A 24,942-nucleotide genomic window follows, 5' to 3' on the forward strand; every position below is an offset into this window, starting at 1 on the left:
ATGAGAGTATTTGGTGAACACAACTGGCTACAGTACACGGCTGGTGAAGTCACTGAAATGAGAGGTCACCTTCTTAAGTATCCTGTTGAAATTGATCGAACGGAGAAAGTTAAGTTGCTTCATGGTAAGTTTTTTCCCCTCATTCTAAGCTTGTGTGGGGATATTGTTCTATCCTTCCCCTTTTAACAGATATAGACTAGGAAACAATAACTTTTTTGGATAATGCATTACAGCTGAGTTTCTGGAGCTCACTAATGACATAGTTCTTAAGTCTTAACTATGTAAATATCACTGTCATCTATTTAGAATGTTCGTCTTCCGTTATAACTCATAACAAACTCTGAATAGCATATAGAGACTTAATTGGATGAAACTACATAATAGAGTACATATGATGTTTATCTGAGTATGCTTTTGTTGTTTGACTGCAACAGAACATATCAATGGCATATACATAGTTTTCTTGGTCTTTTTTTTCTTGTCTGACTACAGCAACAAAACTATTCTCATTAATTCTGAAACAGACCCTTCTAGATGCGTACAACATTGAATGAGAAATAGAAAAACTTGATGGTATAAAAGTTGTTGTTATTGGTGATCTAGCTTATGGGAGGACAGTTCGTTCAGTTACTCACTTTCTTGTGAAGTACCAAAATGTAAAAATTTACTTTGTATCCCATGATGTGGTTAAAATGAAGGTATGAGAAAAGATGAAATTTTGATTGTTTTGAGCTGGTAATTAGCATTACCTCTCATTCAATTTAATAAACGTTTGTTCTAAAGTCAAATGTAATTACATAATGTTATTTTTGTTTGATAACAGATGAATTGTTATGAATTCATTTTAGGATGACATCAAGGATTATTTGACATCAATGGGGGTTTACTGGGAAGAAAGTGATGATTTGTTGGAGGTCGCTTCTAAATGTGGTGTGGTATATCAAACTCATATTCAAAGAGAAAAATTTGAAGAGAGGGTTGATTTGTATAAAGAGTCTCGAGGGAAGTATATTGTGGACCTGAGTGTCTTAAATACTATGCAGAAACATGCAGTAGTGATGCATCCTTTGCCAAGACTTGATTAGGTTAAATTTTGCTATATAGTTCGACATGTGATTTCGTTTCTTCTCATATCACAATTATGCTCTTTAAATTCCTTTAATGATTCTCTGTAGATTACTGTCGATGTGGATGGGGATCTAAAGGTTGCTTATTTCAGACAAGCTAAGAATGATTTTTACATTCGGATGACTCTTTTGAACCTTCTACTCCTTGGTTGGTGACAGATGCAAACTTACTATATCTAGAATATTATGGAGCCATGCTTGTTATCCATTTGAGTGTGGATTCTAAGACCGTTGTAGAATTCAAGAGTTTTATCAACGAAGTTTTCAATCTTAATCCAATTATAGTCATCAATTGCTATATCCTCACTCTATAAAATTTCTCCAAATAACCAGCATCCTACTGAGACAATCAAGATTAGAACATTTGACCAAATCACTAACCTATAAAAAGCAAGTTGAAAACAAGAAATATGTGTAGATCATTACACTTACCCAACTAAGTATTTAAAACCTTCAACTTAGCTTGAAAGTGTGTGCGAAACCCTTAAGGTTTGTGTTCTTTTGTCTCTCGAAATTTATCTATTCCCTCATTCCCGCTAATTTCTTTTGTTACCTATTTAGCTAAGTAGTGGAACTATGTATGCATGTGTTTATTCAGTGTTAAGTATATAATTTGTGCATATATGCTTCGAAACTGTTACTATATCTTTATGTGCTTTATGTATAAAAATATAGTTCACGGTACTTCAGGTTGAAGCATCAATCCCTAAACAAATGAATATTAAGATAGAATTTACATAGTAAAGTTCTTTATTCCTGAGAATGAAACGATAACAGTTAAGTTGCAATTTCGTAAGATCTGAAATACTATGTGCTCCACTATTAGTCGTTGTCTATATCTTTCACTTTGTTAGTTTCTCTTATCATTTGATTTTTTTGTCCTTCATTTAATCCTCATTACTGCTCTTGTTTAGGGGTTAGATTGTCTCTAAGATGCATTCTGTTTATCATGATCTTTTTTGTTTGTTTTTGGTATGCATGAGTCTTGCTTTTATTCAATTGCTTGTTTGTACATACTTTGGCAAATATAGCGAGGGTCCAGTTTTTTGAAATTCTCCCGAACTTCTTACTTCTTAATAGGCTGTTGATCTCTCAACTTCTGAAGTTTCAACCTTTCAGGATGCCAAGGTAATTGGTCTGAACTTGCAAACTAATGCATTTTTAAATAAATTTTTTCAGCATGATAAATGAGATATTTTTATCAGGTATGTGATTTGAGCTATCATGCCGCATTACCTGAAGTTCTAGAGATTTTGAAGTCTGCATGTGAGACGCATGGATTGCCATTAGCTCAGACATGAGTTCCATGCGAAGGTTCATATTTTAGTAATGTAGTGGAGTATCATTATTTACACTTATCTTTCATTTTCACAGTTAATGCACAAATGTAACTTTGCAGATTTCTAGATCGATCGACCAAATAATTGAAATAATCCAATTTGACATTGGATTCTTCTTTTTCAGTTTAATAGATAGAATTCGAAAAAGACTATTGTTTCCACATATCTATTTTTACTTAAAAAAAACTGTTTACTTACTTTTTGCCTTGCTATTATTTTGTTTCCACATGTGACATGTCTACTTACTTTTTACCTTTTATTATTATTTACGACAAAAAAATCTGGTCACTACTATTTTGTTTCCACGTCTACTGACTTTTTGCCTTTTATAATTACGTACCAAAAAAAACAGCTCACTACTATTTTTCTTTATTTACTTTTTGCCTTTTATTACTCCCTTCGTTTAAAAAAAATGACCTATTTTTCTTTTTAGTTCGTTTAAAAAAGAATGACTCTTTCTCTTTTTTGCAATACTTTAATTTCAACTTTCCACATGGCATGTTTAGGACCACAAGATTAAAGGGCATTTTGGTACATTTGACATAACTTTAATTTAAGGCCACAAGATTCAAAAGTCTTCTTTATTTTCTTAAACTTTGTGTCAAGTCAAAGTAGGCCATTCTTTTTTAAACGGAGGGAGTATTACTTACCAAAAAAAATCTGGTCACTACTATTTTATTTTCATGTCTCTACTGACTTTTTGCCTTTTATATTACTTACCAAAAAAAAATTGCTCACAACTATTTTGTTTTCACATATCTACTTACTTTTTGCCCTTTATTATTACTTACCAATTATCAAAAAAATCTGATTACTTACTGTTTCCATCTCTGTAAGTTTTTGAACAGTTGAAAGTTTTTTAGTGTAGCAAGTTACAAGGAAATTATACTTGGGATGTGTTTGGTATGATGGAAAGTGTTTTCTTGAAAAATAAGTGTTTTTTTTCGTATTTTTTTGTGTTAGATAATGCAAAGTAGAAAATATTATATCAACTGTGTTTGTATATGATCTAAGAAAATACTATTGGTTGTGTGGGTGGGGGGGGGGGGGGGAGAGTGTGTGCCTGTGTTAGTTAGACTGTTATATGGAGCAGTTGATTGTAATCAATTAGGATCAAAGATGAGAAATTAGGTTTGGGGGTGTTAGACATATTATTGAAGAATTTTTTTAAATTTTGGTTCTTATTTTTGGCCTTCATAATGAGTGGAATAGAATACTTGAAGCTGAATCCCCTTTCATGCGTGTCCACGCTGGTTGAGGGAGATGCAGTAATTGCCGACTCTTTTGCTATCATAATGATATGGTTTTCTTGTACTCTGCCATTTGAGCGTGTAAATTTTATCATTACTATGTTGTTGGTGATGAGAAGATTTCTTGGGCAGTATCTGAAAGAGAAGTATCCCCAACGAGCATTGTTGCCTCAAAAAAGAAAGCAAAAAATTACATTGACTATTAGAAGTAAGTTCTGAGAATTGTTTGCTTTATAAGTATAAACTTAAGTTGGTAACTCACTGACTCTACTTTAGAAACAATTTATAAAGAGAGAGAAGTCAAACAACCAAAGGCAATAAACTAAAAAAAATGCAGGATTATGAGTTACAAATTTGCAGGTACGTTTTATGGTAATATGAATAAAATTGATAGAAGATATCTTAATAAAGGTCTAATATGTCATATGGAAGATCGAATTTGCCCCTCTGCCCCGAAGTTATTTATACTTTCCTATGAAAGACAAAAGCTATTAAAAGTTTATGCTTTTTCAGATCTTTATTCTTTCTTTCTTGTTTGTGCAGAATGGAACTGTAGATAGCTCTATATTCTTTTATGCAATTTTGCAATTTATACATTTTGTCTTACTGATAATTGATGGTTTTGATCTAATTTGAGACACTAGATTTCCTCTTTGGTTGCATTTCATTCCTGGAATTGAATTTCGAACGGATAGTCAACCATTCAAGGTGATTTTCTCCTTATGCTTTTAAGTGTTTTTCTTGGATACTGGTTTTGGAGTTCATTGACATGCGGGACTCCTGTTGCAGGATTAAATGAAATGATTCACGGCCAAAATTGCTGACATACTCAAGCAAGAAAATCTTTACGCATCTCAGGGTGAGCCGGTTATCTTGTCTCAGATTAGCTTTTGATTGTGATTTACTATATTCGAACTACTAAGAAACGAGTCTAATATTACTCGCTCTTCATTATTGTCTGAGTAGATGGAAAATGAGTATGACAATGGTGATGTTGAGCCTCATTATGGTGCTCGTTCCAAACCTTACGTCAACTGGGCAGCATCGATGGATACATCTTTGGATATGGGAGTGCCATGGGTTATGGGTCAGCATCCAGATGCCCCACTGCCCCACTGTTTGTTTCTTGCATCTCACCTTGTGTTTAAGCACTTTGAGAACCTCTATAGACTACTAAACATTTTTGGCAATTTGTCATAGTCACTAAGGTAATTAACTTTCTGTGTGTGCTGTGATAATGACAAATTAACACTTGCAATGAATTTTGTTGTGACCAATTCAACCAAAATTCTGATAAAACACCGAAGATGTGGACCGAGAAGTTTTTTTTGGTGGTGTTGTCCTTACAAATCTGTGGATTATTTAATATACTACGCAATCAAATAAATGACAAATATCCTCTTTATCAAGATATGTTTCAGTTGTTTTATACATATTTGATAATGGGTGCACGCACACTACAATCAACTTTAAGATATGAAACACCATTGCACACATTCGAGTGTATTATTGATAAAAAAAATCATAGTGAATCCAGTTATAAAACATAACTATTTTACCTGCAAACATATCTACGAGAACACTAGTATATACATAGACACGTTAATAATAATAGTTTAAATTTACTTTTTTGTTGTTACATATTATTTGTTTTTACTATAGTATTTTTAAAATATACAAAACCTTCAACTTTGCATAGTGATATAACTATTTGTCCTGAGTAAGATTAATTCTAGGTTATAAGATGTTAGTCATTTGTTTGCAATATATTAACTTGGATGCTGTTGTAAAAATTTATTTAATAATATGAAGTTGGGTTATTTAATTCAAATTTCTAAAATATTTTTGATAAAAACTACATAGGCTTTTCTTTATTTTCTTTTATATGTATGCTACAATCTTCAATGTTATTTTAAGTGAAATTAAAATAAGAATAAATTACGTAAAAACACAACCTTAAGAGGCATAAATAAATAAATAAAACTCCTTATCTTTTAAAATATTTCATAAAATCTCATATTTCTCCTTTTTCTCTTGATACATATTAAATAAGTCTTGATACATATTAAATAAGAAATAGTTTTGCATTTATTTTAGGATAGTAAATAATGGGAGAGAATCTCTTAAATATCTAAAAAAAAAATCAAATCAAATTTTTTTTCATGAGATCTTATCATTTGCAATGTACAATTTGATTCAATTTTTTTCCATCTCTATTAATTTTTTTTTTTCCTTAAAATTTTGAAAGTTTTATTGTGTGCTTCATGTTGATAAGCATTCATATTCTTTTGAAGAATAAGCTAAAAAATCTCATAATTTTCGACGGAACCATGGCAATGATGATGACCACTGCAATGGTCCGCAAATTAGATATCTAATTTGATGTTGATACATATATTTTTGATTGATGTGCTTGATACATATATAATGTTGTTAATTTTTTGATACATTTTCGTATTATAAACAGTGATACATATGAGTGATATATTTTTTGTCAGTATATTAGTGATAGATATGAATGATACATTTGTTGTCAAAATACTAGTGATACATATGACAATACTTTTTGATAGTGATTCATATTTTTTATTCATTTATAAAATGTTTGATATATATAAACTGTTTATTTTGTGTGAGATTGAATTTTGAATGGGTATTGCGTAATTTTACCAGATGTAATAGAGGCAAAACATGTTTAAATTATGAGAGAAGGAAGAAAAAATTGAAAGTTGATCTTCTATTTGCTGATTTTGGGTATTTCAGAGATTCATTTGAAAGTGGATATGGTATGCCATGATTTGTCCGTGATTTACTCCCCGTAATAATTGAAATTCAGTTACTTCCTTATTTAACTAACCACTCAGTTACAAATGTATCACAATGCATATGTATCAAGGTTAAAGATATGTATCACAAAAGTCAAAATTCGGGATATCTTGTAATTAAACTAAGTTATGGTAAAAAGTGTTATAACTCATTAAAAATTTAGAATTTATGAAAGTTACCTTTAAAATAACAAAATTCACAATTGAAATCTTTTGAGGCCTAAACATTTTAGATGTCTAAAACAAATGCTTTACTAACCTTATATTTGAATTACTCATAAATCTAACTTTTGAGGATAGAGTGAGAAGGCTAGGAGGAGATGAATTCTTTATTTTATTTTAAAAAGGGAAAGAGAGAGAAGGAGATCATGCCCCTATTGTAGAAAAAAATTGATATGTAAGCGGAAAAGAGTAAAAAAAAAAATGAGTTCATGTCAAGTGATGTGGATTAAGCTCATGCCACATGATCAAATCCTATTGCCATAAAAAGTGTCTCTGTTTGGATGCTTGTTACATATTGTTTCATGATGTATCGTAATGTATTCATCTTACTTTATTGTTTCAACGAACACAATATTTAAATAGATTATATATTTCTTGCATAACATAATATCAACAATTTGAAAAATTAGTCTATAAGAAAAGTAGGGTAGGAGGGGAAAGCTACTATAAATTAATGATATAGATTAATGATAAATAAAATTAAATGAAGACAAAATGAGGAAATAAAAAAGATAATGACGCGATCACACCAAATCGGTCATTACATAAGGACTTTCAATCGCACCTAACATGGGTTGTTATCCGACCTGCCGGATTCGAACCAGCGACCTAAGGATATCAGCAACAAACTACAGTCCTCCGCTCTACCAACTGAGCTAAGGTCGGATTTGTTGCAAGCTTTGCTTAATATATTTATATTTTTTATCAGTACTAGCATTTTTTCCTGTTTTATCTATTATGTATAATATTGGTCAGAACTCTCAAAGTTTTGGTTTCTGCCATACTTTCTTATTTAATATAACAATAATATAATTGTAACTTCTCATTTGAGCACATAAATATCTACAATTGTTTTAGATCATAAGCTTTAGAAATATTTATATTTTTATTTAAATTCATGTCCAATCACACACTGTCATATAAATTAAAAAGGAAAAAATTAACACTCGGCAATATTTATATATTGCGTGATGATTGATAAGTGAGAAACGAAAGATTGATCATATAACTATCGAGTTAGGATTTTCATTAATGTGATTCAAAGCATCAGTTATATAAAATGAACATTTTTAGTAGCGGAGTTGGAATTTTCATTAATGCGATTCAGACAATAAATAAATAAACACGATATACATGTACATGCATATATAGTATATCATTTATGCTATATATGCTAACAAAAAATCAATAGTTAAGACTTGCAATTTACTACTGCTGATATTGTGCCTCCCATGATTGGACAAAACAGAAAAGGCACATTGGTTGATATCTTTACATTGAGGTTAGTAGAACTTGATGGGCTCTCATTTGGAGTCACCCTCAACAGTACTAGAGCTATGTCTTTGAGCCTTTTTTTCCATGGTGTCATTTTCTTGCGGTTGACAAGCATAGCGCGCTCCTGGGAGATGTTCCTTCGTTGTCAAGCTCCATTGATTCGCTGTAGAAAATAACACGGTGAGGATCGTAGCAGTGCTATTCTAACTGAGAATTTTTCTTGTGTAAATATGCTGCATCATTTGGTTTATATGAAGGCCCTTCAGTCTAATATAGCAAGTGCATGAAAGCAAACTAGCTAAGAAACAGTGATTACTACTACTATGCCTCAATTCCAAACTAGTCGAAAACTAGTTAGGAACCGGGAGAGGGAAAAAGATGACAATTTGTTGCAAGTATTGCAGCATTATAGGACGATCAAACAAATATTAATCTGCGAAAAAAGTATACCGTTTTGCTTCTTATCCCTCATTTGCTTGCCTTGGACAGATGAGCTTCTGATCATGGACATCTTTATACCAGTGTCTACATTTTGAGTACCACTTGACATTGTCTCACAATACGGACGATATTTTCCTTGTATGCGCGGAAATAAGGTTTGCATCCGCAAGTAAGGCTGAGACTTCATTTTCTGCTCAACCTCACAATGTATTCCTTCCTCGGCCTCAAACATCTGTGCAACAGCTTCCATTTTTGAGATGTCCTCAGTAACAAATAGGCAGCAGCTACTTCCACATTGACAGTTAAAAGTTTCAAAATCTGCATGATTCAAGTTTGTTTTTGTTAAAGAAACAGGATATGGAAACTGGAAGAGCGGAAAATGGAATGATCAAATGGTGCTCAATAAGTGCAACAAGTTTAAGTACCCTATGGCCCATTGAGCTGCACCAACTGTTGCTTCTAAAACAAATTGCAATTTTCCTTTTAAAAATCTCATTGGAGACGGTAAATAATGTTGAGGAGTTTAGCTCTAGTACCATGAAAAAGGCATATGGGACCAGCGTAACATTTGCACTCAAGGTATGCCACATAACAGAGTCGTTTGCAGAGGATGCAGGTAAATGACCCTTGAGGTTTTGAGCACGTTCTAAGAGAAGTTTTCAACTTCTCCAAGCACCAGCGGGCACGGTGGTATGATCTCAATAGGCATGAAAATGAAGTCATTACACAACGAACATCGATTGAATCTGCTGTGCAATAAGGTTTGTGAGCTAAAGACTTTGGGAGAAGCATTGCTTCTGCACAGAGGAGCTCTTCATAAGAAATAATTGGCATCTTGCCGAGAAGAGCATAACGTTCACTAGCTGCAGCTCCAAATGAAAACCATTCAGCAATTGCAAAATTCACGGCCTCACCACAGTTAAAGCCTGCAGGAACCAAGAAAATTAGTTGTATGGGCAATGTAATATCCGCAATATTGTCTGTGGTCATCGCGAGTGACTTATCAAAATCTAACCATGACTAAATCCTGAATGGTATGCTCTAGGGAAGGTAACAACAAACTCTCCTGGCATTTGCACGGCCTTGTAAACTGGGACACCATATTGCAGCAGAATCTTTGGAGAAACCATCGTTGTTCTCTCTTGAAGAATATTAAAGACGCCATTGATCCCATTTTCTGACAAGATTTCCTCATTGTAAACATGATCCCGAATAAAATTCTCAAACTGAAGAGCTTCATGACCAGGAACTCCATACCAAGTTTTGGCTGCTCCACAGTGTTGATAGTTAATGCTGAGTGGCAAAAGTAAGTAAAATGTAAACAAACTGAATGGTTCAAAAACATCTAAGAGAATGTGTTCGTATGACCTGCCTATAGAGATAGTGATCCTCTACATGCCAAGCGAACATACTAAATAGCATTCCAATGTACAGCATGGGTTCTGTTACCCCCTGAAACAAATATAAATATATCAAAACCATTGTAGGATTTACTGAATTCTGCATTGTTCCCAGAATTTACATTCATACACTACCGGGATTTCATTAACAAGCAAGCGCAATGTGGATCTTGGCAGCCGAGGAAGTATCTGCACAGCGAACAACGATATGATACTAATCATGGTATCTGCAAATCTTATTCCTCGACACAAATAACAGTGCGATGAAGTCTATCATGAGAAACAGTAAAATATGAACTTCCATTCACTTCAAATCACCCACAAGCAGAAATAAGCTTAGGATATAGTCCATCGTAGACAATGAAGAAAGATGATAACATAAGAAGACGGACAAAAAACTAGCAGCAAAAGTATAAGTAGAACCTTTAAATTCCATTTGCTACTTCCAAGAGGATCAGCGAAAGTGCTTGAGAAGGCACTACCATCTATATTAATTCCATATTCAACCATTCCTTTCTTTGCAAGTGCCATTTCTTTCCAGAATTCTTTTTCCACATATGCAGGAGGAAGACATCCAGATATGCAGTATCTTCGAGCTGTTTCCTTGTTCGCCATTATCTCAAAATCGCGAATAGTATAATTTCTGGAACGCAAACAAGACACATGAAGCAAATGATCATATAAGATCCAACAGGTACGTAGCAAGACAATGTCAATAATGAGAAACACTATGATAGAAGTGATTTGTGCTGCAGTAAATATGGACACCTTTTGTGATAATACTTGTTTATATAAAGCTAATACTGAACATCACTCGTTATATAATACCTTCCCCTCATGTAGAAGGTGATCTTATCGCTGTTATTCCATTCAGCAAGTCGAAGAGGTTGCAGCTTAGTGGTAAACTTAAAATGTTTTTGCTCTTTCATCAACACTACTCCAGCTGGAACAGAAGATCCCACAGGAGAGACAATCTTACAAATGCCTGAAATTCAGTAAAATTCTGGTCAATCATCAGAAGATGGATGAAAAAATTATGACAATTACCACAGCACAATGCAAGAAGCAATTAATAGTTCAACTTAATCATTGTATGGTCAGAAAAGAACAGTCTAGTGAATGTATCAAAGAGACTTATTTTAACTGTTCTGGTTCCTCGAGCCATTATCAGGTTAATGAGAAAATTCTATAGACTATAGCGACACCATTACAATGCTGTGATCTGATAGTGCCTAAATCAGAAGTAGGAAACATATACAGCTCATAACCTTAGAAGAGTAACGTTATACTCCTTTCATCTCAAGCTTACTCACCTTTTGCTTATTGATGGTCGATTTAGTGAATTCTGATAGTGAATTTGAAGAAAATAGTTAATTTTTCAGAAACATAAAATAGAAATGAAGTACTACTACCACATATTTTGATCTTTCGGGTCAAAGTTCACTTAGTTCAACCCTCGAGAAATAGATAGTGACAAATGGTAGTACTGAGAGAGTAATATATAGTACATATGTTGCTCTAAAGCTTTCCAATACTGCAGCTAAAACGGCAAGTTATATTCAGGAATCCTTGACATCTTTTCACATACATTGCCATACAAATATACTAATCCCTCCGTTTTAACTTGTTCTTCGTAAATTAAATATATGTATAATGTACCAAAATTCCCTTTGATCTTGTGGTCTTAAACATGCCACGTGGAACATTAGAATTAAAAAGTTGCCGAAAAAGGAAAGAGATATTCTTTTTGAAACGAACTAAAAAAGAAAGTAAGACAACAGATTGAAGCGGAGTGACTAACATCAAGAGAAAGTTTTCAATTATCAGGGGGTACCATATTTTGATGCTTCAGGAGCAATTTTCTGCACATAAACCAAGGCATCCTCAAACTCTTCCTTCGACGGACGATATACTGGGCATTCTTTCATCGCATCGATCCAATCAAATTCATCCATACTAAGCCGACGGGCTTTTCTTTTTTGAGAAACTTTTCTCTTTCCATGAGAAGTGTCATGACGACGAGGTTTCTTCACTTCTCTTCCAGATTTTGTTTTTGTTACTTTCTGAACAGCATTCAAAACATCTGTATGCTTATATTTTCCTGGCACTCTTTTTTCACAAGATAAACAATCCCCCGTTTCAGCCTGCAGAAAAGTCTTATAAGAGTAAGAATATGAACATTTGTATCCAGAATGCTGCGGAGATTTTGATTTTTAGAACAACAGACTCATTCCGTAACTTAGAATCTTTATCATTTTTTATCCAAAGTAAGAAAAACAAGTTATAAATCCAAATATGAACATCTATATCCAGAATGCTGCAAAAATTTTGATTCTTATTTTACTACGAATTTTCTGAAAATATGACAACAAGTACAAAGGCCTCGGTTTCGTTACTTATAATCTCCTTTATCATTCCTGATCCAAAGTAAGAAAAACAAGTTACTATACATCTAAATATGGACATGGAAACCTAGAATGCTGCGCAAATTTCGACTCATTATTTTCTGAAAACATGAGTACAACAAACACAATTTCGTTACTCATAATCTTTATCATTCTTGATCCAAAGTAAGAAAAACAAGTTATAAATCTAAATATGAACATTTAAACCTAGAATGCTGCATAAATTTCGACTCATTACTACGAATTTTTGTGAAAATATGAGTACAACGAAGAACTCAATTTCGTTACTTATAAGCCTTATCATTCTTGATCCAAAGTAAGAAAAACAAGTTATACTTCTAAATATGAACATTTAAACCTAGAATGCTGCGTAAATTTAGACTCATTACTACGAATTTTCTGAAAATTGAGTACAATAAACTCAATTTCGTTACTCATAATCTTTATAATTCTTGTTCCAAAGTAAGAAAAACAAGTTATATATCTAACCATGAACATTTATATTCAGAATGCTGCGAAAATTCAACTCTTATTACTACGAATTTTCTGAAAACAGGAAAGGAAGTACAACAAACTCAATTTTGTTACTTATAAACTTTATCATTCTTGATCCTAAGTAAGAAAAACAAGTTATATATCTAAATATGAACATTTATATGTAGAATGCTATGAAAATTTCGACTTTTATTACCACTAATTTTCTGAAAATATGACAGTAAGTACAACGAACTCGATTTCTTGATCCAAAGTAGGAAAAAAAAAAGTTACTTATATATGTATATGAACATTTATATCCAGAATACTGCAAATATTTCGACTCTTATTACGACTAATTTTCTGAAAATATGACAGTTAGTACAACAAACTCGATTTCTTGATCCAAAGTAAGAAAAACAAGTTATATATCCTAAATATGAACATTTATATACTGTGAAAATTTTGACTCTTATGTCTACGAATTTTCTGAAAATACAATAAACATTACCATATCTGAAAAAGAAACTCAAAAATCTGCAGTAAAACTGAAGAAACATTACCATATCGAGGGTTCTTCATGCATGTATGCGAAGAATTTTCGAAGAAACGGAGAGAGAGAGAGAGAGAGAGAGGCGTTGAAGAAGTTAATGAGAGAAATCTGAGAGCCCGCTCTTTGAAGATTTGAAAATGGATAGTACGTTAGAGTTTGTTAGCTATTTATACCTTTGCATTTGGGTAATACCCGTATGGGCCTCTGATGACCCGGCCCGTTAATCAACGGACTATTTGCATTTTCATGTGATTTCTACTTGACCATCATTTTCAAAGTGCTTTTGAAAAAAAAAAAAAATAGTTTTATATTTTCTAAAAATAAAAAGTAGTATCTGTTACTATTCAAAAAAGGGCGAAAGTCGTCGTCATTTTAAAATAAATATTTTTTTAAAGACATAAATATGTTTGACTTTCTAAAAACATTGTCAACCAGGCTAATAATCACAAAAAAATGATTGTACTACTCTCTTCGTTCACTTTTGTTTGTTATGTTATGCTTCAAAAAAGTCAATTTAACTAATATTTGGAGCTAAATTGAATTATATTAATTCGATGTTTTAAATTTAAGACATTAAAAAAACTATACGAAAAATATTTTGAGTTGTGGTTATCTTTAAAAAAAAAAAGATTGGTCAAAAACTAATATAGTTTGATTGTCGAGATGAGAGAGGTTGAAACTTTTGCGAGTTAAAGATAAACTTGTCACATCCCATTGTCATCCTTAATTAGTTCAAGCGTAAGTAATATTCAAACGTTATATTATGATTTAAAGTTATTAATACTTCAACGATTCAATTGTTGGATAGAAAGCAACCGACATTGTTTATTCCAAAATTATAATATTACAAGTGATAACCTTTTTACAGTTAATTTGATATGTTTAAGTTTGCTAGGATAAGAAATTTCTTGTCTTTAAGTGATTTACTCCAGACCAGAGTATCAAGATCTCTTTATGATTATGCCTTTCATTTAATAAGAAATCATTCCACGATCTATCTCTCTCCAAATATGTCGAATATTGACCTTGTTGACTTTCAATAAATATCGACAATTTTTTATTCTTGATAAAATTTAAATCTAAATGGTTCATACTTTATATTAAGATTTAAGCAATTATTTAATTTGAATAGGTCTTTTTAAGATTTTGAATAAAAGCTTAATATCATCAATATGTATTTTTGTGTGGATAATTTTCACCATCACTTTGTCTATACCGCCATCAACCACCAACTGCCAACAATTTAGTATTGCACTAAGGGAGTTCAAAAAATAAAAATATGCTACCCAGGATTTGAACTTGGAACCTTAAGGTTAACTTTGAATATCCTGAACTGTTAAGTCATCCTCTAATATTGTGTTGAGGGAATTCAAAATCTATATCTCTACATAAAAATTAAAAGAATCACCCTATATATACTCTATATATTTTTGTGGAGGTGATTCGAGTGCAGACCCTGTCTCTTTCTAAATTTGCCCTTGCCAATTGTCTCTAGCCACGACTAATGTTGTTAATTGCAATCACATCATCACCTTAATTGTTTTAATCATATTCACTGTCATCATCATCACTATAACCACTTCCGCCACCATTATTAGTCTCTACCATACTACAACCAATCCTAATTACTAATTACTATCAACCACTTTCACCTTCACCTTCACAATTAGCAACATCGTCAACGACAACCAACACCATCCGATCACCACTACAACACCACCAACTACACCATTACTACCAACTACTACACTCATGTCAATCACTACAACATTATTACCCCCACCACTACTATACTATCCAATGACAACAGCAATGATCACTACAAACTATCTCCACCATCACTAACAAATATAAATAATTATTTTCTTAATAAAATAATAATCTATCTAATTAAAATTTATATTTCTAATAATATTCAACCATTGTTTTAATTTTAATTTATATCTTTTTATGCTTATAAATAACTAAACTATCCACATTATAATCAAACAATCGTGTATAAACATAATTTTGAACTATAAACTTTTAAAAAATCATATCCAATAAAATTTCATTTTTTATTGGGGGAGTATGAGATTTCACTTAAAAGAAAAAAAAAAGAAAAAATCAGTGGCGGGTAAGGAGTGAGGATCCGCGTGATTAGCTCAACTAACTTTTTGAAATTTGAAAAAACAGAGGCACCGGATGGCTTTGACGGTTTCTCTTACCTTATCTTAAAACTCCCAATCATTAAAATCAGAGAGTGCGGCACGCAAACCGATGGTGATTTTCATCACAGAATTTTTTATTTTTATTTTTATTTTTAAAAAAGGAAAATATTTGATTTGATCAATTCACAGATCCGATATTTCTTCATAGTTGATCTGAATAATTTTCAGCATAAGTTTTATGATCTTTACCAATTCCCGATGTATTGGAATATAGTTGCAAATGTTGATCACTTTGTGAAAATTTGATCCATAGTTCTGTTGAAAGGCTCGATAATCCAGACGCGATTCACCGGAGAAAATTTTTAGATTTGGAATAGTGATTAGAAATAATGAGCGGAGAAGCACAGACGAAGCTTGACGATGATCAAATAGCGGAGCTACGTGAGATATTCCGGTCATTTGATCGGAACAACGACGGAAGTTTAACGCAGCTTGAACTGGGATCATTGCTCCGATCATTAGGATTAAAACCGAGTGACGATCAATTGGAGGATTTGATTCAGAAAGCAGATAGGAATAGCAATGGATTGATAGAGTTTTCGGAGTTTGTTGAGTTAGTGGCACCGGAGCTTATACAGGCGAAATGTCCGTATTCGGAGGAACAGTTGAAGAAGATTTTTCAGATGTTTGATAGGGATGGCAATGGATTGATTACGGCGGCGGAGTTGGCGCATTCGATGGCTAAATTAGGTCATGCACTTACCCAAGAGGAGTTAACAGGGATGATTAAGGAAGCTGATAGGGATGGTGATGGTTGTATTAGCTTTGAGGAGTTTGCTCAGGCGATGACTTCTGCTGCGTTTGATAATTCGTGGGCATGAACTTACGCGTTTTTCTTTCTGGTAAGTGCAATGTCGACAGTTTCCTATGCTTGTTTGATTAATCTTACGCTGGTTGGGATAAAAATAAGTAATACAAGGGTGCAACTTTATTTCTTGACTAAGCATATGACTCCAACATGTGTCGCTTTAGCCCCTCGTGGGGGCAGCCTCTCACCACGCTCACTAGATGTATCACTCATCCCGCTTATGCAACAATCCTCTTCCTAGATAGGATCAAGTGCTTACCATCATGCGGGAAGTTATAGCTAATTGCGAGGATGTAACTTTATTTCTTAACTAAGCCCACCAAACAAGTTGGAGTTTGTGTAAGTCTGAACTACACTAACACCAAGATAGACTAAAGTGTAGGAGAAATCACACCTTAAAAAGCATGCAACGAACTCTAGGAATAGACCAAAAGTGGGATTTTGTTTGCAACTACGCTAATATGTGGGAATTGGGAAACTGTTCTAGATAAAGTTGTTCGATTCTTCATCTAGTCTATTCAAAGTGATACTAATAAACTAGGTATCTTCAAGCTTTTCATTAACCTATAGCTCATATCTGATGGTTGAATGTTGATAGATGATTGCTAAGTTGAAATTTTCAAACATTAACCATGCAGGTGAAAGAAAGCAGACTGGGCTCGGACAAGAACCCATTTTAATCAGCGAAGCTGCCTTTGTGGAAATAGATGGGGATGTTTCAAATGAGTTCATAGTTCAACTTGATTTTTCCAATTTTGCCACTCTTCGTTTTGTTTTTGTTTATTGTTTTATCTTTTGGGAGGCAAGTTTTTGTAGCATAATCCATTATTACAGAATGAAAAGCTTTTGGAAGGATGAAACACAGATCTGCCTCAGTATATTTCATGTTTCCCCTTGTCCTTGCATAAAAGGTTTTGGAGAAACCCTCACATCTGAAAATATTCTTCTTCGGTTATCAAGATCATAATTAGTTTTGGAAGTCTTTTGGAAAACATTACATACTTTGAGTTTCAAAAACTTTTTTACAAACGAAATATAATCAGCCAGCACCAAATATGTTTTCAAAAAGATTTACTCAAAATATTTTCCAGAAGATACACTCCCAGCTCAAAAAGCAGATTTGATCGTAAAAGTTCACAATCATGATGACAGCCCAAATAAATTTCCTGTTTCTGTAGCAACTTTCCTTCATCCGCTGCAGCATGTGTTCAGCAGTTTTCACAACAGGAACAAACCAGGCTAATCAGATCAAAGCTCATGCCCATAGTAAAATTTGTTGCAGTACAACCTCAAGTAGCTGCCTACTTCCAAAAGCCAAATAACCAATCAAATAGCAAATGTTTGACAAAGAGGTGACTTTGACAGGAATTCACCGGTCCAGCAACTATTGTTCTATGCATCAAAACCTTACAGGATGTTTTACTTAAGAGTTATAACTAGCATATCTAAGTATCTAACCATAACGCAATGACCAGCTAAAAGATCAGACAAGCGAAATAGCGAAATAGTTTAATGAAATTTGTTTTGCATAAAGCTAGAGGATTAAGCCCTTAGGTGAAGATGGCTTGGTAGGTTCCTCAGTCTTGGAGGCTTTTGGGGACTCTGTAAAAGCATGTATAGGCACATAACCTTCAGCTGAGTTTTTTGCATGTTCTTCTTCTGCCATCTTTTCCTTCGTTTTCTGGCCAACTTCCCCAGCAGCCTTGGTGACCTTATTGAAAGCACCAGTAACCCAAGATGCCCCAGTCAAAATATATCTGTTCTTCATGATGGCAGATCCAGCAGTGCTAACTGTCTGCTCGGCAGCTGCAAAAGCTGATTTTGTCTTTTCAGTAACTTGGAACTTCTGGTCCATTTCTTTCACTTTGTCATTCACAATTGTTGCTCCCAAATTAAGTTTCTCACTAAGGCCAATTTTTTGGTCTAAAGAAGCAACTTTTGCTGAGGCAGTAGATGTGAACTGGTGTTTCTCATCAAATGCCTTGGCTTTGTTAACTGCATCCTTGCCCAAGATGAAGCCCTTTGCCAACATGCTGCTCACAACATCTTCTGCCTTTTGAATGGCAGATCCACCAACAGCCGAATTAGCACTCTCGGTTGCCTGTGTGCATATAGGAGGCATACACTGTGTTAGGAAGTGTTGGGGGACTACCAGACAGTAGATAAATACCAGAATGTCTATATAAATTATACAGACCTTGATTGGCAGTGGAGCTGAAGGAGGCAGCTCGTAGTCAGGTTCGAGGGCTATTGTAACAGACTGATCAATAATTGTTGCTCCCTGGAAAATAACAGATGAGCCTACTAAAAAAAGAAAAACAAAAAGAGAAAGAGAAGAACGCAAAAATATGGAAAGCTAATCCTTCGGCGTTCAAATCAAGCATAAATGCAAGCACTGGTAACTGACCAACCCATTGCAAAACTTTTAACAACTCAAAAGTTTTTTGTTTTTGTAGCTGTTACTGATTATGTTGTTTAGGTTATGCACAGGAAAGAGAAGGGTTGGGGATCATTCATATCTTTATAGTTACAATTTCCTCCCAAGACTTGCTTCTGAAACATTTTACTCCTAGAAACCTTTTGAAAAAATATGGCTACAGTGACACACTAGAAATAAAATCCATCAAATGGCAGAGGGAAAAGGCCACATATGCATCAAATAGTCATAAAATAGATCTCAAATCTATTTTTCCTTTTGGTTGCATACAATTAATCTGGCAGAACTGGCGAGCTTGAAGACTTCCAACAACAACTCAAAAAATTTGGGCTAGCTATTACCAAATACGCGATTTAGGTTAATGCAAAGGAAAGAGAATGGGAAGGGGTTATTCATATCTTCTTCCCTTCCCCTTCAAGAGCACATAAAGGAACGAACGAAGAGAAGGCATATAAAATACTGAAATACTAACACCTAAAATCCAAAGATAACTTTTAGGAAGAAAACTTCGCCTCCCCTCCCACCCGCTGGGTCCTCAAGAGAATTGTAAGTTTCCTCATGCTCATGCATTCTAAAAGTGACAAACTTCTAACAATGAAATAATTGCCTGTATTATGGAACACAACATCAATTGACCCTGTTTTCGTAATCAGACGCCCCTTTTTGTCTTATATGATTTCCTTATTGACCAAAGGCTCCAACATATAAGCTAAAATACAGAGGACCACCAGCTATTACATAGATGGATATCTCCAATGATATCTAGATTTGTACAGATCTTACAAGTTTCAAGTGGCAGCCTCTCAAATAATTACTTTAGCTACAGAAAGAAAGAGCAAAACATGTATTAGAAAGAAGAGCAAATTTACTACCAGCAACGCACAGTGCAGGAAACACCTCTAATATTTATCACATGCAACCCTATCCATGGTGTAAATGACAATTATGGGCCAGTGCTTTGCTGCTTTATAATTGACATTTACACAGGAACTCAACTCATTATCTTTTACAGAAATGCACTCAATGAAAATCAAATGACAATATATATCTTACTTCCCTAAAATCAATCATTCAATAAGAAACTTACAAGCATTTTCAACATCAAATCTGTAAGACTTGAACTAGCGGAAAATTATTATACATATACCATAAAGATTTAACATAGGACTCTAAAGGACAATAAAAGTAGACTTACAGAAAGAAGAACTGCAGTTTCTGCACCCTGGGGATCCTTGAATGTGACATATGCAGTTTGAGATCGCTCATTCTCACTAGAATAGCCAGAAAAGGTAACTTATATAAAGTCATAAAAGACACCAACAAGGAGCCAATATAGTATCAACTGCTTTTAAATTCTCAAAAGGCAGGTTTTTTCCGATTTCAAAACACGGTTTAGATGGAAAACTGACAGAAGAGGAAAGAAGAATGAAAATATTTTCCATTACCAACACTAACCTCATCATTTCAACATATTCAATATCCCCAGAGAATGAGAAAAACTCCTTGATATCTTGCTCCAACGCACCCAGAGAGACATTGCTCACTTTCACTGTTCTAGCCTGTCATGATGAACAACAAACAAATGAATAGTAAGACTTGGCAACGTAGGGGAAAAGGCCATACATTTTAAATGTTGATTTCCTTCTTCTTTTGGGAAGGTTAGTGGAGTATCCTGTAACCTTGCCAATATTAAGACAGACTTTTCTCACGGGTGGATTTATTGTTATGGAGGAGAAAAACCTGAGGCACTGGGGAATTTACACAAAAGATTCTTAAGAGTCATTAACTGAACAATGGACACCACCACATACTATCAAAATCCACTACTGAATAGGACTTCTTTTTATAACCAAGAAATCCCCGAGGGCGAGTGGCGAACGGTTTGAAACCCGATGATAAGCAGCACACAACGAATAGGATATTGAAGATTACTCCTCACTAAAAATCATTTTGATCTTTTAGTCCCAGATACTGCCTATCTTTCAGAAATGAACTATGGTTGTGCATTTATCATTCTATGGAAGTAATGCCTCATATCAGAAACTGAGGCCACCACAGAACATCATAGCTGACCAAAAGCACAAAACATGAGGACGAAAAACATACATTCAGAACTCAGAATTGTTCCAAAAAATACACTGGGTCCTCGAGTCTACTCAAGTCCAATTAAGGACGCTATAGTTTTTCACTCATCAATAACGTCAGGTCCAGTCTCTGGAGCAAATGAGACTAATGATCTGGAATCTAACAATCTTCCAAAAGCATTTCAATCGACGATTCCAATGGAATTCCTAAAAGTACATGTTGGCAACCACAAAAGGGACTCACCTATGAATTAGGCACTTCAGCAACTACTATTTGCTAATTGCTCCAAAACAATGAAGAGCGCTACACTGTCGCACACCTCAGTAGAACAAGCAAAATATAAGACGTTTAAAACTCACGGGCGTACTAATAAACTCGATAAAAACAAATTCAGCCAAAACAAATTGAATCCAATAGATCAGTAATTCAGACATTCTAAATAGATCAAATTGATTTGCAACTAAAAAGGGAAAAAAAACAACTTTTGACAATAATCTTCCAAAAGCATTTTAATCGACATTTCAACTGTAATTCAAGTACATTTCAGCAACCAAGAAAGGGATTCACATATGAATTAGGCACTTCAGCTACTACTATTAGCTAGTTGCTCCAAAACAATAAGGAGCACTACATTGTCACACACTTTCTTACAGATCGACATAGACCTCATTAGAACAAGCAAAAACTAGGGCATTTCAATCAAGAATTAATATGGCTGCTCAAAATAAGCACGATAAGGAATTCAACCACAAAAAATTGATTCCAATAGAACCGTAATTCATAGATTCTACATAGATCACATTGATTCACAACTAAAAAAGGGAAGAAAAAAAACTTTTGACAATAATAATCTTCCAAAAGCATTTTAATCGACATTTCCAGTTTAATTCCTAAAAGTACATTTCCGCAACCACGAAAGGCACTCACCTACTCTCTTTGTCCCAATTTATGTGGCACAACTCGAATTTCAAAAGTCAAACAGTTTAATTTTGACTGTGAATTAGGACATGGATATTAAATTTTTTGAAATAAAATTTACATATTAGAAAGCTACTTAAAAAGTACAATAGAAGGGGAAAGTTGTTGCCATGTGACCAGGAGGTCACGGGTTCAAGCCTTGAAACAGCCTTTGGCAGAAATGCAAGGTAAGGCTGCGTACAATACACCCTTGTGGTGGGGTCTTCCGTGGACCTTGCGCATAGTGGGAGCTTTAGTGCAGCGGTCTGCCCTCTTTTTCTTAAACTTAAAAAGTACAATAAGCCACAATAATGACAAATTCAAAATTTCTAAAATATATATCAAAAAAATATGATTAAAAAAAGACTTGTTTGAATCTCAAAATCCAAAAAATGCCACATAAATTGGGACGGGGGATTACTAATTACGCACCTCAGCTAGTACTACTACTAACTAATTCCTCCAAAACAATAAGGAACACTACATTGTAATACACAGTTTCCAACAGATTTATCTACCATACCAAATCCAAGTACTATATACTAGGGTATCACATCACAGTGCAATAAGAACAACCAACACCGACTTCAATTGAACAAGCAAAATCTAGGGCATTTCAATCTAGAACAATCAACAAACTCAATCACAACAAAAATCGAATCAAACAGAACAGTAAGTATTCATAGAACCTAAACAGATCAAATTGATTCACAACTAAAAAACCAAAAAAAAAAAAAAAAAGAAGAAGAAAGAACGATGACAATGAATTACTAACCGACATCGAATCAGAAGAAGATCAAACAAGTGTAACAGCAGTAAATTGAAGCAAAATATAATTGTAGAAATAGAGCAAATAAGGGTTGTTTGTTTGTGGAGTGAGATATACAGAGAGGTGCGTTGTGTGGGTTTTAGGAGAAAAAGGGTTAACTTCAATAACGTCAACGTGAGACGTGCGAGAGGGACAAATGGGAAAAATGGGACACGCTGTTTTCGTTTTCGAGGTATAAAAGAGATTTTTTGTGAACTTTTGACCCCTGACTTTTTATAAACCGTATTCCTGAACCAAAAGTAACTTCTTTTTTTTCTTTCTTTTGACTCCTCCTTTTCTCTGTGTTGTGCGTTTAAATTTAAGAAAAAATTCACACTGAAGAAAAAAACAAACTCAAAAAATTCTTTTGTTTTAAGGTTGCGTTCACTGTTACTTATTACTGTTTCTCTTTTTCGAGGTATAACCTATACAAACTTTCATCAATATTAATATATATTTTAATGATTTAAATTTTAAATTTAGATGATCGAAAATTATACGAAAAGTGTTATAAATTATAATCCTTCTAATATTAACATGATAAATATCAAATAATATTAATCAAAGTTCATGCAGGTTGACTTTGAGAAATAAAATACTGACAAGTAAAAGTAAGAAGTCTTTTTTACTCAACAACTAATAATAGTATATTAGTGTAATCTCATAAATTGGAGCTAAGAAGTTTCTTTTATTTATTATTATTAATCTGGTTCTTTTAAGTTCTTTGTTCCTTGTTTCCTGATTTAAATATTCTCTTATATAATACTAAGAGCAAATAAAGCAGCCACGAAGTTGCCATATCTACTTCAACTGTTTCTGATTTTACTATATTATTTTTAATTAATATTATAAATCATTTACGTATTAAAAAATTAATAATATTTAGTAAAAAAATTAAAATCGATATTTATGACATGTCTGTTTCAGCTATTTCAATCGTAATTTTATTATATCATTCCTATTTAATTATTATATCCCTAATTAAATATTATAAGTCATTTACGTATTAAAAATTTAATAATATTTAGTAAAAAAATTAAAATCGATATTTATGATATGTCTGTTTCAACCATTTCAATCGTAATTTTATTATATCATTCCTATTTAATTATTATATCCCTAATTAAATATTATCAGTCATTTACATATTATAAAATTAATAATATTTAATTAAAAAAATAAAGTAGACATTTACAACTATTTCAGCTGCTTTAACTATAATTTTACTGTATCACCGTTAATTAATTATTATAGAAGTATTTTTATAGTCAATTTGCTATGTTGTTTCTAATTAGTATTACATGCCACTTAGACATATGTGCTTCGTTGCTTTCATCGTGATTTTACTATATCATCTTTAATTAATTTTTATTATCAGCTAAGCATTAAAAAATTAATAATATTTTATAAAAAAAAAGTAAAATAGACACAAAATGATATGTCAACATAAAAATTATGATTGACTATTGAAATTATATTAGTGCACATAAATTGAGATGTAACAGGGAAAGACATAAAGGAACATATATTAGTTGAAAATAAAATACAAAGTATTATAAATCACAATAATCAAGAACTTAATATAAAAGTATATGTGTAAAAAATATAAAAAGCAATTAATTGACTGTGGAAATTTAATGTGTACCACATAGATGGAGACAGAGAGAATATTCATATATTATTGAAAAATTATGCGAAAGTCATTGTAAATCTAGATTAATTGAAACAGAAAAAAAAAAGATGTTATAAATCACAATAATTAAAAATTTAAATTATTATAAAAAAAAATAACATATATTAGGTCCGTTATAAGTCATCTAAGTATTAAAAATAATAATATTTAATAAAAAAGTAAAATAGATATAAAATGATAAATTAACTCTTCATCTTTAAATTGAGGGGAAAAGACAGAAACAACACTTCAAATTAAATTATTTCCATGAAAATGGCCATGGAATTTAAATTTTACTTTCTAACCATTTCAATTTATTGGTTTGTTCTATACCGTTTCTACACACCTTTTATATAATTTTTATACATATAAATATTCTATACGAAAATTATACAGTTTTGATACACAATTAAAACAATAATTGCACTTTTTTTTACACGTTTTATACAATAATTATATAATTTTCATACACTTTCTATATATATATATATATATATATATATATATATATATATATATATATATATATTATACATATTCATATTGGATAGAACTATACAATTTATATACATATATCGTATATAGATACATATTCTATTTAACAACTATATCGTTTTTATATAATTTAATTATTATTTTTAAACAATAAAAAA

At 32.8% G+C, this 24,942-nt stretch overlaps 3 protein-coding genes, 1 non-coding gene and 1 pseudogene across 4 annotated transcripts; 2 read left to right on the forward strand and 3 right to left on the reverse strand.

The window, feature by feature from the left end:
• LOC107864994 lies at nucleotides 1–1,283 on the forward strand (annotated as a pseudogene).
• A 6,062-nt stretch (nucleotides 1,284–7,345) lies between these two features.
• TRNAY-GUA lies at nucleotides 7,346–7,430 on the reverse strand. Its single transcript is given in 2 exon segments — nucleotides 7,346–7,381; nucleotides 7,394–7,430. It is a non-coding gene; the product is annotated as a tRNA-Tyr (tRNA).
• Nucleotides 7,431–7,846: 416 nt separating this feature from the next.
• On the reverse strand, nucleotides 7,847–13,447 carry LOC107866074 (lysine-specific demethylase JMJ706). The gene is made up of 10 exons (XM_016712255.2): nucleotides 13,323–13,447; nucleotides 11,715–12,024; nucleotides 10,709–10,865; nucleotides 10,304–10,523; nucleotides 10,016–10,069; nucleotides 9,853–9,932; nucleotides 9,496–9,773; nucleotides 9,017–9,406; nucleotides 8,490–8,798; nucleotides 7,847–8,202 (listed from the first exon to the last, which is right to left on the reverse strand). The coding sequence occupies exons 1-10, from the start codon at nucleotides 13,323–13,325 to the stop codon at nucleotides 8,069–8,071; spliced, it is 1,935 nt and encodes a 644-aa protein (XP_016567741.1). The 5' UTR covers nucleotides 13,326–13,447; the 3' UTR covers nucleotides 7,847–8,068.
• A 1,851-nt stretch (nucleotides 13,448–15,298) lies between these two features.
• Nucleotides 15,299–17,190, forward strand: LOC107862928 (probable calcium-binding protein CML18). Its single transcript, XM_016708643.2, has 2 exons — nucleotides 15,299–16,364; nucleotides 16,969–17,190. The coding sequence occupies exon 1, from the start codon at nucleotides 15,852–15,854 to the stop codon at nucleotides 16,341–16,343; it is 492 nt and encodes a 163-aa protein (XP_016564129.1). The 5' UTR covers nucleotides 15,299–15,851; the 3' UTR covers nucleotides 16,344–16,364; nucleotides 16,969–17,190.
• Nucleotides 17,191–17,624: 434 nt separating this feature from the next.
• LOC107862926 (binding partner of ACD11 1) lies at nucleotides 17,625–22,819 on the reverse strand. Its single transcript, XM_016708642.2, has 5 exons — nucleotides 22,585–22,819; nucleotides 20,223–20,326; nucleotides 19,963–20,038; nucleotides 18,528–18,611; nucleotides 17,625–18,431 (listed from the first exon to the last, which is right to left on the reverse strand). Exons 1-5 carry the CDS (start codon nucleotides 22,588–22,590, stop codon nucleotides 17,865–17,867), a joined length of 837 nt encoding a protein of 278 aa, XP_016564128.1. The 5' UTR covers nucleotides 22,591–22,819; the 3' UTR covers nucleotides 17,625–17,864.
• Between the last annotated feature and the right edge of the window lie 2,123 nt (nucleotides 22,820–24,942).

Source organism: Capsicum annuum, chromosome 3, assembly GCF_002878395.1.
Source record: "Capsicum annuum cultivar UCD-10X-F1 chromosome 3, UCD10Xv1.1, whole genome shotgun sequence".
In the NCBI taxonomy this organism is placed as follows: domain Eukaryota; kingdom Viridiplantae; phylum Streptophyta; class Magnoliopsida; order Solanales; family Solanaceae; genus Capsicum; species Capsicum annuum.

Excerpts from the sequence above, each read along its gene's own strand:
- LOC107866074 (XM_016712255.2), bottom strand. Across the intron at positions 9,933-10,015 it reads TGCTTGTTAATGAAATCCCG|GGGGTAACAGAACCCATGCT; the intron begins GTAGTGTATGAA and ends TATTTGTTTCAG. Across the intron at positions 9,774-9,852 it reads GAGGATCACTATCTCTATAG|CATTAACTATCAACACTGTG; the intron begins GCAGGTCATACG and ends TTTGCCACTCAG.
- LOC107862928 (XM_016708643.2), top strand. The coding sequence starts at position 15,852 with ATGAGCGGAGAAGCACAGACGAAGCTTGACGATGATCAAATAGCGGAG.
- LOC107862926 (XM_016708642.2), bottom strand. Across the intron at positions 18,612-19,962 it reads AAACTGCAGTTCTTCTTTCT|GGAGCAACAATTATTGATCA; the intron begins GTAAGTCTACTT and ends GTTATTTTCCAG. Across the intron at positions 18,432-18,527 it reads CAGCTCCACTGCCAATCAAG|GCAACCGAGAGTGCTAATTC; the intron begins GTCTGTATAATT and ends ATATGCACACAG.